At 44.0% G+C, this 18,520-nt stretch overlaps 1 protein-coding gene across 5 annotated transcripts; it reads right to left on the reverse strand.

The window, feature by feature from the left end:
* Positions 1 to 56: 56 nt before the first annotated feature.
* Positions 57 to 18,520, reverse strand: git2a (G protein-coupled receptor kinase interacting ArfGAP 2a). 5 transcript variants are annotated; one of them, XM_083673494.1, is made up of 20 exons: positions 18,300 to 18,520; positions 14,048 to 14,181; positions 13,447 to 13,559; positions 13,030 to 13,135; positions 12,735 to 12,821; positions 12,471 to 12,601; positions 12,168 to 12,262; positions 11,642 to 11,687; positions 11,181 to 11,232; positions 11,012 to 11,084; positions 10,587 to 10,684; positions 10,269 to 10,380; positions 10,020 to 10,162; positions 9,774 to 9,923; positions 7,517 to 7,765; positions 6,530 to 6,619; positions 3,777 to 3,859; positions 3,294 to 3,485; positions 1,827 to 1,890; positions 57 to 1,606 (listed from the first exon to the last, which is right to left on the reverse strand). In XM_083673494.1, exons 1-20 carry the CDS (start codon positions 18,349 to 18,351, stop codon positions 1,394 to 1,396), a joined length of 2,283 nt encoding a protein of 760 aa, XP_083529620.1. In that variant the 5' UTR covers positions 18,352 to 18,520; the 3' UTR covers positions 57 to 1,393. The 5 variants fall into 5 exon arrangements, 4 of the variants coding, with proteins under 4 accessions (XP_083529620.1, XP_083529617.1, XP_083529618.1 ...); XM_083673491.1 differs by lacking the exon at positions 6,530 to 6,619; XM_083673492.1 differs by lacking the exons at positions 6,530 to 6,619; positions 7,517 to 7,765.

Here is an 18,520-nt window from a genome sequence, read left to right on the forward strand (position 1 = left end):
ATGGAGGCAAATAAAACAAATGAGACAGACAAGGTTGTCCAGCAAACAACATGAGGTCACCATTATAAATTAAGTTTATTTAAAAAATTAAACGTTTTTTCCCACTGCTGCTCTGACAGCTGCATGACTGGCCTTTGTTCAGGTCCAATCAGACAGGAGACGAGCAGAGGGACATTTCCTTGATCACATTTCAAGTATAACACTGAGCTCTGAACCATCTGCTGATGATGACCCTTTGGGCAGCACAATTTTACAGGAGATATCTACAAGGGATACCTACAATCATATCCCATTAGTTGCACATTAAATATAAACCTAGCAGCATTACAGGACAGAGCACAAAGCACATGGAAGTAGGACAAATGATGATTAGCCTGGAGATCTAGGCACAGCACGAACACTGCTACGGCACGTACCACTCAGCCAAACAGCACTGCTACGGCACGTACCACTCAGCCAAACAGCACTGCTACGGCACGTACCACTCAGCCAAACAGCACGTACCACTCAGCCAAACAGCACTGCTACAGCACGTACCACTCAGCCAACACAGCACTGCGTCTAGCATTTTAGTTTGTTAAGAAACACCATACCACTATAACTTAATACAAGCACAACATACTGCTGGTGAGGAGCATATTCAGGCCCCTGAACAAGTGTTTTTTGATGCATTCACAGACTAACAGGCATGGAGAGCTCTAAGTGCATTGTAAATGGAAGCAATTCCACCTGGACAGGCGACACGTTGGCATTGCAGGGATATAAAAAATGTGCATAAATGAGGTTCAACATCAGTTTTAAATCTCCCATCATTCCTCTCTACACTCACTGGAAATGGAATAAATGGTACACGTTTTCACTGTGGGTTATACAGTAAAATGATATCAGGTTTTGTATAGGGTATATAAGCACTAGCTTGATAGTGGCGTTATGGCTTATTCATACTGTAGCATTCAGAACCTCCAAGCCATTTGAGAAGGATTCCGCATTAATCATCTCTGTATCTGTGCTGTAAACTAATTTCCGTAGGTCAAATCAAACGGGTTCGAAGAAGCAAATCTATCAGTACAGTACAGCTTCCCACATCGAATGAGTACAGCTCCTGACTCTGACCAAGGTTCAGTTCAGGCTTTGTCCCAATAATGGCTATAAACAAACTCTTCATTTTATACAAATGTCTTTTTTAAAAAAGAAAGAAAGACATGCAAATATCACCAATACTGATTATAAAAACAGAAAAAATCCCAAAGTAATGCATCTTAAAAAAACGACAATGCTAAAAGAGGAACAATACATGAATAAAGACGTTCTGGGCCTCGGAGTGCTGAGGCCTGCGAGTGGCGAAGACGTGGTGATGGTGGTCAGTTGTCGTTCTCCTTTGTGGTGATGGTGGTCAGTTGTTGTTCTCCTTTGTGGTGATGGTGACGAGCTGCTTGGCGGCCTTGGCGATGTCATAGGCGCACTGGATGACCTGCTGGGTGACCAGCTGCATGTCCGGCCCGGGGGCGCCCTCTGGGGGCACGGCCTTCCTGCACTCACTCAGGAGCCGGTAGGCGCTGGAGGTCAGCAGGCGCAGGGAGGTCCTCACTGTCTCTGAGCGGGGTCTCTGTAGCGGAGGGCATGTTACACACAGGTTTATGCTGGGAGAAATGAGACTTTCATAAGAGTTTTGACTACAAAATTGCTTTAGTGGAGTTAAACCATAGACATAGTATATAATAATATATCAGTGTTTTTAAACAATGAAGTATATAACACCCTGCAACTATAACCTGACCTGCCGGTGTGTTGTGAGGGAACGATGCACAGCTGTGAACAGAGCTTACCTTGGGAAAGAGGGCTGCCATCTCTGTTACAGCCACATGGATCCTCTCTGAGCAAGGGATAAAGCTGTAGGGTTGGAGACAGAAAGGGGGCAGAAAGGGGGCAGGGGTCAGTAACATAGATTCATTATAGAAGTCGTTCGGATTCATTGCAGAAAAAAATAAAACAAAAATCTGGAAAACTTCCCAAAACAAGTCAATTAAACAGAAATTGTAATCCAGGTGAGGGGTGCAATGTCATAGCACAGTGTGATATCTGAGGAACTGCAGTCCAGTCCAGAGTTAGTGCTTGGTTAGTCTACTGTACACTGTTGCAAACACTGAATTCTAATATTAGATTAAGGCAGCTACCATTATACAAGGGTAAAACACAGACCAGTGAGGAGAGGTGATAACATGTATGAATATGAATGATCTAATATGAGAAAAATACAGTCTGTAACCCATCATTGTTGTTTTGAATAAAGCACTAAAGGAAACCACTCAATCGTTAACCTAAACATCAACGCATATCTAAGCACAGAACTTGTGTTTCCATCTACTTTGAATAGACTAAGTATCCAAGTACAGCACCTGCTATTTTCTATTTTAGGCCACATATAGAGAACCAACGACACAAACAGTGGCACCTACATCAAACCATTCCAAGTATTATGTGGTTTGCAGGTGGGGTTTGCATTGGAAAAAAATAAAACAACAAAGTAGATGTGTGTTAATGTTAGTTCTCAATGACAGGGGAGGACCAAGGAGAACAGGCTGTGTGGAGCTACCTAACGAAAGCCAATGGGCTGAACATGGTTTACCCACACAGCCACTGAGACAGAATTCTACACCTCCCAAGACATTATCCACTGCAAAGCAAGGAATGGATGAAAGATGTTTAGAGTCCTTTGTCATCAAAGTTGACTTTCTGAGACACAGCTTTTCACACTCACACCAAGCATCGAGAGAGGGGGCAGGCAGGATAAAGGGGTGTGTGTGAGTGAGTGAGTGAGAAAGAGAGACAAGACACTGTGCCTGGGAGGCAGGGACAGAGGCCAGAGTACCAGGAGGCAGGGTCGGGGGACCGGAGGCTGAGGGGCTGCAGGGGGGAGGGGGGCTTCTCGGCCCAGGGCACCAGGGTGCTGAAGCAGCCCAGGCTGTGCCTGAGACGACGGACACCCTCACGCTCACACGGTCTGCTTCCAGGAGCGAGGGTCAGAGGTCACAGAACCACAACACACCCCACAGAACAAAACACCAGTACAGAGGACAGGAGCAGGACACAGAGAAGGGGAGAACACAGAAAATAAAGCAGTGAAATCATAGGGGGCGAGGGGATGAAAAATACTGAACAGAGAACAGACAGATGCAGTCCTGTTAACAGATGGCAACATTAGGGAACTATGAAGAAGAGACAAGGAAGTGAAAGTACTTTACAAACACAAAAAGAAAAAAGAGACGTGAGGTGATCTGGTGTCAGTGTCTCACCTGTCATGTTTGTTCTCCTGTGCGGCTCGAAGAAGCTCCTGGATGTTCTTGGTGATCTGCTCCGTCTTGCGGATGACGTCCTCTGTGCTGGGAAGGCTGGGGTCTGGCTCTGCCTCCAGGTCCTCCAGTTCAGGGATAGAGCTGCCCTCCCCCAACCAGCCACTGCTCCTCAGCCTCCCCCTCCTGCCCACACTGCAGGAAAGGGAGAAAGGGAGTTACAGTCACTCAGTCCTGTTACATCAACCTTTATACTGTCGCTCTCAGCAAATCTGAGGTGCAACACTGAGAACAGTGGTACTTCAAAGGGCCCTTTCATGACATCAGTTGTTTAAACTGAAGGTAACAGTTTCAATTGTTCAAAAATAAAACAAAATGAAAAGTCGGTATAAATGTAACGTTTGGAACAAGGTGGCCGATTTGTGAGAGGCTTGTGTCAGTGATGTTGTCCATGGATACTTAAGTGTGTGTGTGTTGTGTTCCTACCCTGAGTCGTCCAACTCAGATTCATTGGTTGCGTTGTCATAGTCACTGTCTGGTATGCTGCTCTGTTTATCCAGCTTGGATGTCTAAAATGAGAAGAGCAAAAAGACAGAGTAACAAAATGTGTCATGCTGACAAACGGCCAGAGAAACACAGGAAACGGAAGGTGTTGCTAGATTCATTATCAATGCAGTGTCATAATCACAATATACTTTCTCCATACATGGTCATGATCTCATCACATCTGAGCATTAACTTTGACAGCAATAAGACTTGGATAACAACAACATTAGACAACAACAACAACAACAACAACAACATTAGACAACAACAACAACAACATTAGACAACAACAACAACAACAACATTAGACAACATTAGACAACAACAACAACAACAACATCAACATTAGACGACATTAGACAACAACAACATTAGACAACAACAACAACATTAGACAACAACAACAAAAACAACAACAACAACATTAGACAACAACAACATTAGACAACAACAACAACAACATTAGACAACAACAACAACATTAGACAACAACAACAAAAACAACAACAACAACATTAGACAACAACAACAACGGCAATGATATATTTCATGTATTTAAACCATGGAGGAGAAATGCAGATAACGACTTTGCATGAAACAAGCAACAAAAGCCAGGAAGCAAAAAAAAGACAATCGCTGTGAAGCTTTTGGAATTTAATTGCCAGGGTTAGTAGAGAGAGGTTATCTGGGGTTCAAATAGTTCCTTTCGCACTCTATGAAACAATTGTACCAATTGACAACATATGCAAATGTACAATGTTGATAAACTAGTACTAGTCTGTATTGTACATGATCTGGCATGTGAAACTACTGTAGTACAAACCACACTGGAGAAATGGAATGGTGGATTGGTGCCATGGCAACAAAGGAAAACTCTGCTGGTTGAATGGCTATGAAAACCTTTGAACTCCTGATTGGAAGAGATGGACTCATAATGATTTAAAAACAACAACACAGTAAACCATGATGCAGAATAGCCAAATAAAATATTCCTGAGAAAAGCGTAAAAACACCGTCACTTCACCCTGTCTTTGAGGCACATGCCAAGATGAATGAAGTAAGGGATGTTTGAGGAGGAAAACTCAGTGAAAACACTCTGAATTACATGAGAACAATGACCCTTTCATTTCCATCCAACTGATCCAAACTGACAGTACATTGACTTTTACAAACTTCCATGAAACTGAGTCGAGGTTCAGATGAATTCTGGTCAAAAGCTCAAGTCTAGCAAACAAACAAGCACAACATGACTAATCTTGATGATGTCCGAGTATCTGACCTGATCTGCTGGACTGTAAAACTAAACTGTGTGCTCTATCCCCCTGTAACACTGGAAGCTAGCATGTGCGCTATGAAACAAGACTGAGGCAAAATAGCACTAGTTCTTTTTAATAAAATCAGAAGCTTACAAGTGCACAGCACTGAATCTGCACTGTTCATATGTAATGCACATCCCTCACTGTTCATATGTAATGCACATCCCTCACTGTTCATATGTAATGCACATCCCTCACTCTCTCAGCAGAGACACCATTTAGAGGGCTGCTGATCAAAGGAAGGAGTAGAAAGATAAACACCCAGAGAGCAACATAAGCCATATACCATCCAGTACCTCATACAGTACCTCATACAGTACCTCATATACCATCCAGTACCTCATACAGTACCTCATATACCTACACATATACCATACAGTACCTCATACAGTACCTCTCATACCTACACATATACCATACAGTACCTCATACAGTACCTCTCATACCTACACATATACCATACAGTACCTCATATACCTACACATATACCATACAGTACCTCATACAGTACCTCTCATACCTACACATATACCATACAGTACCTCTCCGAGCCCAAAAGTGCTTAAACAAAATACACTTCCTGGCCGCTGTGCAAGATGCCACACCCCACACACTACACAGTACAGCACATGACTGGAAGTGTGACGGGGTCATAACAGTGACTAGAATCATCCTGTTTGTCACTGTCTACAATTCAGAGTACAGATCCATCACTAAAGACAGAGAGGAACAGAGAGCTGTGGTGTTACTGGAGGGGGTGAGGTCATGCTGGGTGAAGCTCACTGGGGGTGATGGTGCCAGGTGCTGGTTCGAGATGGAGAGAAATGGAATACATTTTTAAAAATCTCAACATATTGAATCAGGAAGGAAGGAATTCATATCATTCTGGTTTAGCATGATAGGAAAACTGAATGGAAGGTGTAAGTGTGGTCAAATAAAATGTTACTTAAGGCACAAATTCTAAAACCCTTTTGTTTGTGGCCTTTTTCTAAACATAAAGTCATTACATAGACTTCAATGGGAGATAATTATTCATTAACATGGACCACAATCACCCCTCTACTCTTTTGTCACTATGGGGGACTTGTGGGATAGCAAAAGTGAAACAAAACCAGTATCCGCTTCTAACTGAGTAACAGGCATGAGGATGAGGATGAGGATGAGGATGATGGTGGTGGTGGAGGTACGTATCAGGTGATGAAGGCAGCCCATTGGGTGGAGGGTCGGCTCATGCAGCAGGGCAGGTAGGGATCAGAATATGGAGGACAGAGGGAGGGAGGTGAAGGAGGAGGAGGAGGAGGAGGCAGTAGTGGCAAGGGACTCCCAGTGGATTGGCTGCGTCCCACGAGGCACAGACCAAGTGAAGAGGTACTTAACCCTTTGAGCACTTTCGTCCCGCGACCAGGACAGGGTGGATGGGAAGGAGGGGAGGGATGAAGAGGAGGTCACATAAGCCGCCCTTCCCGTCTAGAAGGGTTCAAATCATGTTTTAATGAGATGAAACACAAAATGGGGCCAAAAGTAGTTAGAGCTCCAAGAACAACGTCTGTTTGAACTGCAGAATGCTTACAGTGTAACAGTGCTTGGGACACAAACAAAAACTACAACTAAAAATAGTGTAAAAACAAGATCAAATGTGTGATGGAAGAGATGTCGTCAAATAACTGAATGAGGTTCTACAATCATCATCACCTTGGCTGATCTGCATACTGTACATTGAACGTTGTGCCTCTGGGCAGTGAACATATTACATCTTTAAATACCTCTCAGTGCAAGTTTGTTTCCCGCTAGATTGAAGTGACAGAATTATGGGATGAGTTTGAATTATAAAAGCATCAAATTCCCCTTTGTTTGAAGAGAAAATAAAATGAAGTTGGATTAAAACCATGAAAAATGTTGTTACTGTAGTTTGTCATGGAGACATACAAAAAAAACACTGAAAACATTTGCATGGAATGTTTAATGCTTATTTGAAATGGCATACAAACCTTTGTAATATGTCATATGACCTTGAAATAACGACATGTTTTATCATCTATGAGAAAAAGTGAGAACATAGAGCACTCAAGGAAACACCAGATCCCATGGAACATGGTCCGGAGATAACAGGGAGTTGTGGCATTCAGAGCGGACCATGTGGAATGCGTCTAGCTGTGTGACCTACATGCTTGGCATCGTGGCGGCTGGTTACTATGTCTCAGGTCTGGTACCAGAGGAGAAGATGACATAATACTGCACACTAAATAACTACTAACTTAAAGTAGAAGAAGGAAACAGGCTGCAGAAAGGATGGTAGGACATGAGGAGAGGGTTGGCAGGTGGAGAGGAAAAGGAAAGGCAAAGGCAGGTGCAGGTCTTACTTACATGAGGTGGGAAGGGTTGCAGGGTGGGGTTCCCCTCCTCTGGGTAGGGGGTCTCCCCTTTGGGGAGGTAGGGCTTCAGGCCTGAGCCAGTCTCATACATAGACATGGGCCGGCTGGCCTGCGCAGACTGCCGGCGTTTCAGGGCTGAGGGGCTGGAGGGGTCAGGGTACTCTGAACCGCAGGGGACCTGATAGATAGTGGGTGTGACCTGCCGTCTGAGAGAGGTGTTCTCGTATTGCAGCGATTGCAGCTGGAAGAGACGGGTCAGCAATAGACTAAGAGGCGCTTTCTCAGCAAGCAAGGTACATTTTTCTGCTCCATACAACTGCATTTTCTACCATAAAGACGGCTGGGACACCCTCCTCAGACACACTATGGGTGTCCTGGCTATCTTATAGCATGCCGTGTTCTCTAAATGTTTACCTTAAATTCCACTGAATGTTTATTTGAGGTGTTGTGTTGCACTAAGCCCAATGTCATACTACTCATGTCGGTCAAACATACTAAATGGTGACGATTGAAGCAATTCTTGTTAATCACTCTCACCTCCTACTGTTACTCATGCTAGGTAACATACTACTCCAATCAAAAGGCGTAGCTAGGGGTCAGAGCTAGGGGTCAGAGCTAGGGGTCAGAGCTAGGGGTCAGAGCTAGGGGTCAGAGCTAGGGGTCAGAGCTAGGGGTCAGAGCAAGCAGGAGGTGCAGCAGGCAAGCCAAACAGTTGAGATAGCTCCAGCCTCTGTCTGAAACCACAGACAAGCGCCAGGGACAGACACCGAACCAGTGGTGCCCCGGGAGCAATGAGGAGAAAACAGAGCTATTCTCTGATATTTTGAAAGGCATTGCAAAGGCTTAGTCAAAGAGGAGAGATGTACCCATCAGAAGTTCAGTATTTTCTGCAATTGTACATCTGATGAGACTGGTTGCAATACAACAACACTGCAGGGTAAAGTTGCTATTCAGTCAGAGAAGACTGGGAAGGTTCTCAAATCCAATCAGCCATTAAGTTCAAACAATGCCAGCCCACACAGCTAAATCACATACTATACATGTCAATTACTGGGGAATGCCAATATGTCCTCTAATATTCATCCCATAGAATATTATTGTGACTAGCTGCATAGTTTGGTTCAGGTTTCCCTTCAGAGTATTAAGAGACTATACATTTTTCAACATTTCTAAACAGGGCATTTCTAAATGTTGATCTGCCAAGTGTCACACAGATGAACATCTAACCTCAGGATCACCAAGACAAGGAAGGGCTTTGAAACATTGGGACTCAGTAACCAATAAATTAGCCTATAGTCTACACATGTCTACATCATCTCATACAGAGAACTAGAATCAAAGCAAGTGTCAAGGACATGCTGCTGAATGTCCATGTTAAAGCTCTCTCAGGAAGGAGAAACTAAGTTACAAACAAAGCCATCATCACATCATATTATTCTCACAGTGGAACTGAAGTCCAGGTTGGTTAGGGAACAATCAGCTGTAAAGGATGTGGTTTCACCACAGCAGAGCAATGTGACCTTTTAGAATACAAGGCAAAAACTGCAACTTTGTACAGGAAAAGCTGTGCTATCTCACACTTTCAGGAAGAGTGTTCAGATTAGCTGATATCAAATAAGTGCAAAACCCCCCGCGGCCCTTACGATTGATTAACTTTTATAAAATCACAATGCAGGGTCCCACATACACAACATACATCAAATTAAATGATTATACTATGTTAGTCATCACACAAATAAGAGAGGGAAAACTCACAGTGACTTATTTCATGCTTAGTCCTGGAGCATGCCTGTTAGTACCATGTGGGATAACACAGCTTAGTCCTGGAGCATGCCTGTTAGTACCATGTGGGATAACACAGCTTAGTCCTGGAGCATGCCTGTTAGTCCTGGAGCATGCCTGTTAGTACCATGTGGGATAACACAGCTTCTACTGTTCATACATGAGGGGGAAAAACATCTTCCACAACTGAGTGGAGCAAAAATGCATCTCTTCAACACAAGATTAAAAGAGTATTTGTCAAGCCAAAACTGAGCAGTGGAGCTAGAGGGAGAGCAGTCTTGCCTTGCAGGAGAACATCCCCAGGCTGGTGGTTTGGCCCTCATTAGAAGCCCAGTGTGTGGCTGTGTAACTCCCCCAACAGAGGGAGATGACAGAGCTCTGCTGATGGGTGTGCCCCCTAGTCCAGCCCTCCGTCCCATGGCCAAGTGTTGGTGTTAGTGATCTTACTGGTGGAGCTCTGCGGGTACCTTTTTCTGCATCAGCCTCAACTCGTCGCTCAGGTTGCTGTTGACCTTCATGAGCTGCTGGATCTTGGCCTCAGATGCAGACAGAGCGTTCTTCACGTCCAGAAACTCCTGCACAGTGATGGGCCCATCTGACAGGTCTGAGTCCAGGCTCTGTTGGAGGCCAGGGTGGAGATCTCTCATTAGCTGTCTGTTGGAGGGACAATGAGGGCTGGCGTGATGCACCCATGCTCGGTCTCAGGACATTACCTTGGTGCGGTCTCCCTTGCCGGAAGGCGGCTCCTGATCTGTGTCCTCATCAGAGGCCACGCTGTCATAGTCAGGCTGGTCGTTGTCCTGTCCCTCGCTCCCATGGCGACTACTCACACTCTTCAGGATCAGTTCAACATTATCTGTAATCAAAGCTGATGTGAATAATGTGACACCTTCCCTTTTTCAAATTGAGAAGAGTTTTGTGGGCATAAGCCCTTTGAGTGAGGTAGTAATACGACACTTTACCTTTGGGACTTGCTATAGAATTCCCCTGATGTCTACGTTTTGCATCACTTAATATATCAATGACAAGAGTTGCAAATTCATGTGCGTTGAATCTGGCAAGCTTTTGTCGTCCCTGGAGAAAAAAAAAATAGAAAAACGTAAGTGTAAGTACACTGCCTCAAACTCTCTGATAAAAAAAATCAAAACCAGTCAGAAAAACAGAACTGGAGAATAATTCTACTAAAACTAAAGCAACATCAACAATGATGCTAAAAACCACCACAGTGTCTTTAGAGGCTGAGGTGAGGCTGAGGTGAGGCTGAGGTGAGGCAGACTTGCCTGGTTTCGTGTTGATGAGTACTCTGGGTTCACAGGTAGGAAAGGCACCACTGTTGTCTCTGTCACCAGGGTGCTGTGGTTCTGTGTTGCTAGCCATACTGCATACAACAGAAACGCATTTCATCAGAGAATTGACTTGATATCATTATACCTTTTCCCTGATACCTCTTAGCTTTCCTCAAATATGACTGCCCTGGACTCTCACTGTAGCCGACAACTTAACTCCCAGTTCTAAAGCTGAAAACATAATGATAAATGGAACAGCTAATTTTAACGGTCTTTAGTCTTCCACGGCAGAGGGGATTCCACAAGTGAGCGGACTATAGTATCTACAGGTAAAACAGTATCTACAGGTAAAACAGTTACAGCTAAATGCAAAACATTGGTCAAAAAAACACACAAACATATTTCCTGAATGTTCTTACCTGCATCAGTCTCTCTTCTGTCGACCTCATCATAAACATCCATCGCCAGCTCCTCAAACAAGTGATTACTGAGCTGGAACGGAATGTGAAGTTCAGAGTTAGTCCTGTATTAATCAGGTTTAATTAAATCTAATTGGTCCAGATTGTTAAATCTTAAATCAACACTTACAGACTGAAGTTTCTTCTTTGCTGCTTTTGCCAGTTCGGATAAATCTAAACTGCTACAGACAGAATAATAAATATGCTTAACCTCTGATGCTGAATATTAGGGAAAATGTGTAAACCTAATTATGATAAATACTTACATGTTCCTTATCCATCAAAAGAGGGCAATGAAAAAGATAAAGATGCCTAATTTGAGTTCAAATATCATAACTATGCTATTACAACTCCAGAAATGTACGTATGTATGTATTTTGTGTAGATAACATTTTTTACATTCCAGTCCAGTTGTCTAGAGTATGTACAAATGGCTCTAGGCTCAGGTATATAATGGTTGTTACAGAGAGCCCAGAAACATGTCGGGACAGGCCTCTCAAACTACTGAAAACACACTGCTCTGTATATAAACCCCTTTAAAACTACACCCACTATAGGCTATTCTAGAAAGATCCCTTGGTACATTCTTACCTGTCGGCCATCTGTGGGACTATGAAGTGTTGGCTGTTTTTATGATCTGAAAGGCAGCATGGACATACAACAGTTCATTGTAAATTGAGCCCACATGATAAGGTTTCTTATCAATTGGGCAAGACCTCTCCTCACTCACCAGGCTTCCTCCCACAAAGATAGAAAGACCTCTCCTCACTCACCAGGCTTCCTCCCACAAAGATAGAAAGACCTCTCCTCACTCACCAGGCTTCCTCCCACAAAGATAGAAAGACCTCTCCTCACTCACCAGGCTTCCTCCCACAAAGATAGAAAGACCTCTCCTCACTCACCAGGCTTCCTCCCACAAAGATAGAAAGACCTCTCCTCACTCACCAGGCTTCCTCCCACAAAGATAGAAAGACCTCTCCTCACTCACCAGGCTTCCTCCCACAAAGATAGAAAGACCTCTCCTCACTCACCAGGCTTCCTCCCACAAAGATAGAAAGACCTCTCCTCACTCACCAGGCTTCCTCCCACAAAGATAGAAAGACCTCTCCTCACTCACCAGGCTTCCTCCCACAAAGATAGAAAGCCAGTCGATCAGTCAGCTCATACTGGACCTCCACCAGCCTGTCAGCCAGCTCCTGGTGGCCTGCTTGCCTGAGAAGAGACAATTGTGCCTTAATTGTTGCACATTCAAAACCCCTAAAAGCCCCGACAGTAAAGACCAACTACAGCCAGTAGTCAACATTAAACTACAGCCAGTAGTCAACATTATGGATGACAGACATTTTGCCCTTAGCACCTCCTCATGTGACTTTTCTTACTTCACCACTGAGGAGTGATGGCAGGATGGATGCTGCCTTACCTTGCATAGTCAAAGGGGGTCTTGCCACTGGTGTCGGGGGCTCCAGGGTCAGCCCCATACACGGTCAGCAGCTCTGCCTGAGACACCTGCCCTGCCTTGGCAGCCACATGCAGGGGGGTGTTCCCTTTTTCCTGTAGGAGAGGGAAATGGACACTCAAAACATTAAAAGACTTCATAGGGAAAGAGGACAAGGTGGAAAGTTATACTGTATGTTTGAGTGTAAAGTCAGGACTGTATGGTGGAGAAATCTACAGTGACTCTTACTGGGTGAAAGAAGTTGGCCTGGGCCCCCAGAGATAGTAACCTCAAACAAGTCTCAAGATTTCCAGTTCGGACGCTAGAGTGAAGTTGCTGAGAAAGTGAGAAAATGAGTTATTAGTAATATTTTGCTCATTCAAGCTCAATGCAGAGTTAGGGTTAGGGTTAGTGAGGGTTAGGGTTGGGGTCAGGGTTAGGGTTAGGGTTAGTGATGGTTAGGGTTGGGGTTAGGGTTAGGGAGTACTGCACAACACCTTCTTGGGAGGTTTCATGTTGTTAACAGAGTGCATTTATTTCTCACCTTGCTTAAGTCCTTGGCTGTGAAACTGTCGTCATCACGACAAGGCATCCGGTGGACAAAGGCCAACATTTGATATTTGGCCTTTATAAACTCTGTCTTGTTTGGACTGTAGGGATGACACAAAACTAAATTAAACTGGAACACAGGTGGTATCAAACTGAACAGGAGAGAGGTTGAGAAAAGAGGCTTCAGCACGACCATTTCAAGGTTGTTTCGACAATCACTATTCTTGTTTTGGTGAACTGACCATCTACCAAAAACTGTTTGGAATCTAAATCTATTCAGAATGTTTACTGAGGCAAAAGTTACTCCAGCATTATTTGTTATTGCAAAGACCTACAGTAACAGAGCCAGTTACACCTCCTTTCTTTTATGAGCAACACTCTGGATCACCACCATCAGACACTCATGACTCACTGCACTTTGTCCTGAGGGTTGGCCTTGCGTTTCCCACTCATCACAGACGCTGGGTCCAGTAGACAGTGCTCCCATATCGAATTTGCACCATTGTTGTATAACGTCTGAATCATCTGCGTGACAGAGAAAGAGAAGAAATGACTAAAACTAATATTTATCTCGTGTTTTGTATAGATTCAGGTTGCCTTTTTGAAAAAGCAAAGACGGATATAATGTTGTAAAACATGTCTAAGGAAAACATACAAATGTATGACACAATTGCTGTTTCAGGACACAATCAATAGCGCTTTTAGAAAGATGTGGATCCTAGATGAGAGAAGCTAGTTAGATCAGTGCCTGGAGGCTTTGCTCCTATATGCTATAATGTTCTCAATGAATTTTCTATTGAGCACAAGCAAAAAAAAAATAGTCTTCCCAAGACATACAACAGAGCTATGACGACACTTGACTGCATGCCAGGATAATGATCTCATTTCAGCATCTATCCAACAGAGGCACTGACTCAAACAAACTTTAACCAAGTCTCCAGGACCCTTCAGTTCTAGAGGAGAGGGGACAACATAACCCAGAAGAAGTGTGAGTGTGTGCTGTAGGCTCTTACTTGTAGCTGTGTAGGAGGCCATGGTGTGTGTGTCAGGTGACGGACTTGGGAGCTATGTCTGCCCAGACTCCGATGAACACTGCAGCACTCATCACAGATCAGCACCCCTCGGTTCACGGAGGCCCAGCGAGGCTCTGAGAGAAAGGAAATAAACATACAGTAATATCATTGCATCACCTCAATATGAATTAATTTATGGCTTGGGCACTTCCATTCATTTGGCAATGGTTCATTTGCTGTTTAAAATATTTCAATGCATTCTCAATAGTCTAATACATTGAGAAGAATAGGTAAATTATTTTGTAAATAACACATTGAAACAGTGCCTGTTTAACTTGATTTGTAGTCCCTTTTAGGCTACATTAGGTATGAATGTCACTTTTCATATACTCTAGCAACAACAGCAGTCAAGCTTTGGTACACAGATCAGTTTGAAACATATCACAAGCTATCACAGCTTTTCTTGGTTTCTGACACCTTCCCCATGACTGGGCTTTTCCACTGCTCACATCCATTATTCAAATCTCTGGCCTGACGGCTTTGGCAGGCCACTTCACTTTTCACTCAGCTGCAAACTCAGGGCCCAGCCTTCCCATCCTGGTGGCTTCACACTTACACTGTACAGCCATCCTAGACATGTCCTTGGAATCTATACGCCTGAAGTCTAGGCTAACTTACCCTGCTCAGATCCCTGCAGATAAAGGAGACATGATTCAGGCTGATGTAACCTGAACACAGGCACATATAGGCCAAGTCTTGTCAGTTGGGCTATTTTGACAAGCAGGATGTGAGAGTTGTTAGGTTAGGCTACATTACATTAAGTCAACTAAGAAATAGCATGACTCTCCAACTCCCTGAACTGAAACATTATTCTTGACTTTTTGAAACTTTTTCTAAACCCGGGTTCTCTACATAGAGTGCAAAGGGGAAGTTAAACCACACACTTCCATGTATAGTGTTATAGGCCTAATACACAAAATCACATCCTTTCACATACAGGCCTAGCAGAGCAACAGAGCAGTTTCCTCTTTCACAAACCTTCAACAAGCCACAAACTGCCTGCACTCTACAAGCTTGAGCACTGTCATATTAACCCTAACAGATACCCCGGTTTAGCTAGTCTGAAGGTTTAGCTAGTCTGAAGGTTTAGCTAGTCTGAAGGCTCTTGGGGTAGTAAAGGGGTCAGAGTTTAGCTAGTCTGAAGGCTCTTGGGGTAGTAAAGGGGTCAGAGTTTAGCTAGTCTGAAGGTTTAGCTAGTCTGAAGGCTCTTGGGGTAGTAAAGGGGTCAGAGTTTAGCTAGTCTGAAGGTTTAGCTAGTCTGAAGGCTCTTGGGGGTAAAGGGATCAGAGTGGAGATAATGACAGAAGGACTGAGCATGAGACATTCATCTAAGGTCAATGGCGCTTCAAAGAGAACAGCTAGCTGAGGAGAAAAATGGCCTCCACTAGTTCTAACTTGCAGACTGTGCTGGCAGGAAAGAAACAACAAACACAGAATGAGGGAGGGACACTGGGATGATCAAAAGGTAGGCCTACAGGCCACAGACCTAAGACCGTGTTCCCTTCCTGTCCTCTCTAAACAGACGACTGTCAGCATGAGGGCCAGTCCCTGAGATGTCCAGGCCTACTGATGTCTCTGGTACTACCCATCATGAGGGCCAGTCCCTGAGATGTCCAGGCCTACTGATGTCTCTGGTACTACCCATCATGAGGCCTGCCTTAAATGCCTCTGGCCTGCAACTCCCCATGTCATGTGACTCTACAAGCACAAGGAAAGAACTGATACACTGGTCTGCTGATATGGAGACCTACAGCAATAAGAGGTCTCTGTGTTCTCTAGAAAAATGAACATTTAGAGTAGAACAACAAGGCAAGCCTGTGCTTTCCTTTCTTAAATCTCTATCTATCGGCACACATGGTTGAGAAGAGAGACGTTTGTCTCCCTTTGGTGACTTGCTCTTTCACTTCCTCATGGTTAAAGACGGAGATGCAAAATTACAGACAATAATTCAACCAATGAGTAGGCATATTGCAATGCATCTCAAAATGAATTTCTAAATTCTAGCGTCTGTGTGTTAGTTTAAAGTAGGCCTGATGAAAAAAATATTGTTATATTTTGATGGTATATCATTAGTTATTTAGTATATCCTATTGATAACACTTGATTTTACTTCAGAACATCTTTACTCCACACAGGCCTGTCTAGGACCAGGCGTTGCAGGTCGAGGGAAGTCCATACCTTTCGACACTATACAGGTTACTGATGTAATCAAGCTTTGGTACACAGATCAGTTTGAAACATATCACAAGCTATCACAGCTTTTCTTGGTTTCTGACAGATTACAAAACTGACTGCCTGAGAGACGGACAGGCTGACTGACTGAGCACCTGACACTGGGGGATGAGTGGCAGAAGGGTTCGTGGTCATATCTCCCTGGCGACAGCTGAAGTGTGGGTAGAACAGCTGCAGGGGCCACAAGCCAGGCCCTGGCACCTGGTCCAGACTAGTTCTCTGTGTCTCTCCCTTCCTGTCCATTGAGGACTGAGTGCTGACAGGCCCAGTCTTTCCTCAACAAGTATAGGCCTAAGTGCTGCTAAATTAAAACCTTGTCTGAAACCGCTAAAAATATTCAGACCCCACAACAACTGGTCATAGTGACATGGAGGGGCAGTCCAGCCCAGCTGGTCACAGTGACATGGAGGGGCAGTCCAGCCCAGCTGGTGTTGGGACCTTGACTAATTTTGAGTGAGATGGCCAGGACAGCGACAAAAGGACAGTGGATTGCAGCAAGTCGCACTGGTAAGAGAAGTTAAATGGACGAACTTTAACATCCTTTAATAACACACAACACGTCCTTCATCCATCACACAACATTCAAAAACAATAGCTAGCATAGGAATTCAGTGTGTATCCTCAGCATCGGCCCAGTTCATTCACTCAGCATCCTGTTTTTCTTCCTGTGCTCATTGGACGTTACAATGTCACTGATTCCAAGATTCTATTATGCAAAGTGGCTTCACACTGCAGCACTGAATCACTCAGCAAGTAAACCCAAGGCAAGGCAAGGCAAGGCAAGGCTAACCCAAGACAGAAAAACAATACAAACATAAAGCTACAGGGTTCTTTTCTCCTTCCAGTAGCCTACAGGCTACCTAGTCCTTCTGCAGCATTTGATTCCCTTCTAGCTTTCAGTTGCAGACCTTGATTTGAGGGGGCATTGAGAGAGGACCACAGCAACATTCTCAAGTAAATATTCAATTAATTTCCCCAATCTCAGCAGCGTAGTGAGGTGGTAGGTGGCCTGGGAACCCTCCACAGTTCAGAGCACCTGGCCTTCTGGCTCCCTACTTGTGTCATGGGTTTTGGTACATTGTCAAAACTCAATCCAGAGACAATTCTAGGGGTCGCCAAGAGGCAAACACCTCTAAGGTGAAATCTAGCACCTTCACCTCAGGGGAAAGTTGTAGCTACTGCTGCCATTAATCATTGGGCTGTTCATTTCAGAAGTCTGAATCCAACTAGACCAATATACTCAACATAGTACTGAAAAATCCATGATCAGGTGGACCAGTAAGCCAGGGAGAAACATCTGCAAACCTCTCCTGTCCTGTCCTATGACCTCTGGTTTTAGGCTCTTGACTATTGTGGTATGTGTCATATTTGATATATTATATTATCTGTCATGAAGGTGAATAGATAATGTCACCACATCATCACGAGTCAGCTCCTTATACATAAACTGAAATCATAATTCCCTCAAAAGATCTATTCGTCCGTGCATGTCTGATGAGAAAAACCTATTCATTTCCACATGTTACTTCCGCACTGGTGAACGCAAATCTCCATGAATGTTACAGTGAAGAAAGAGGAGTCTATTTATTCCAGATCAATACTCCAAACAGAATAAGACCACTGAGAGATGACATCATGCCTGATTTCTCCTCCTGTCCTGGTAAAGGTTGGGTGGACCCTGTCTGCAGCTGAGGACTGATCTCGTCTTTTCTCAACCCAGCTCCAACACTGGAGGCCACAGCTGTCGTTCAACAGCGACTATACATTTCCTATTTTAAAATAAACTTGTCTTCATCTTTCTGGAAGCCAACAGCTAGCTACTTCTAACACGCGGAACTGCTAGTGACAACAAGGTTCTTGTTAAGGTTCTTAAGTCTAACGGCGAGTTTGTATCTACCAAAAAAAAAAGCCAAGTAGTTTATCGTCGCCATCTGTCATCTTTTTTTAATTTGTGACTTACCTGGAACACTGCAATCTGCGCAAACCTCACTGTTCCTTAACCGTTTAGACATCCTTTGCCGGAATAAAGAAGGCCTTTAAAAGGTCAAGGAAATTGAAGTCGGTTTATATACTCATTTAATGTCTATTTTGGGGACCTAAAAAACTAAATGCATGTCCAGTTGTTGCAAATGACACAACAATCAGTTGACTAGTAAATTACAAAGAGCGTTCCCAGTCCTG

This window comes from Argentina silus (assembly GCF_951799395.1).
Source record: "Argentina silus genome assembly, chromosome: 7".
NCBI classification, from domain to species: Eukaryota; Metazoa; Chordata; class Actinopteri; order Argentiniformes; family Argentinidae; genus Argentina; species Argentina silus.

What these genes read in the sequence shown, in the direction of transcription:
- git2a (XM_083673494.1), bottom strand. Translation starts at nt 18,351, where the DNA reads ATGTCTAAACGGTTAAGGAACAGTGAGGTTTGCGCAGATTGCAGTGTT. An exon ending in GTCCCACAGATGGCCGACAG is followed by an intron (nt 11,233 to 11,641) that starts GTAAGAATGTAC and finishes TTCTGTCTGTAG; the next exon opens with CAGTTTAGATTTATCCGAAC. An exon ending in TGCAACCCTTCCCACCTCAT is followed by an intron (nt 6,620 to 7,516) that starts GTAAGTAAGACC and finishes GAACCCTTCTAG; the next exon opens with ACGGGAAGGGCGGCTTATGT.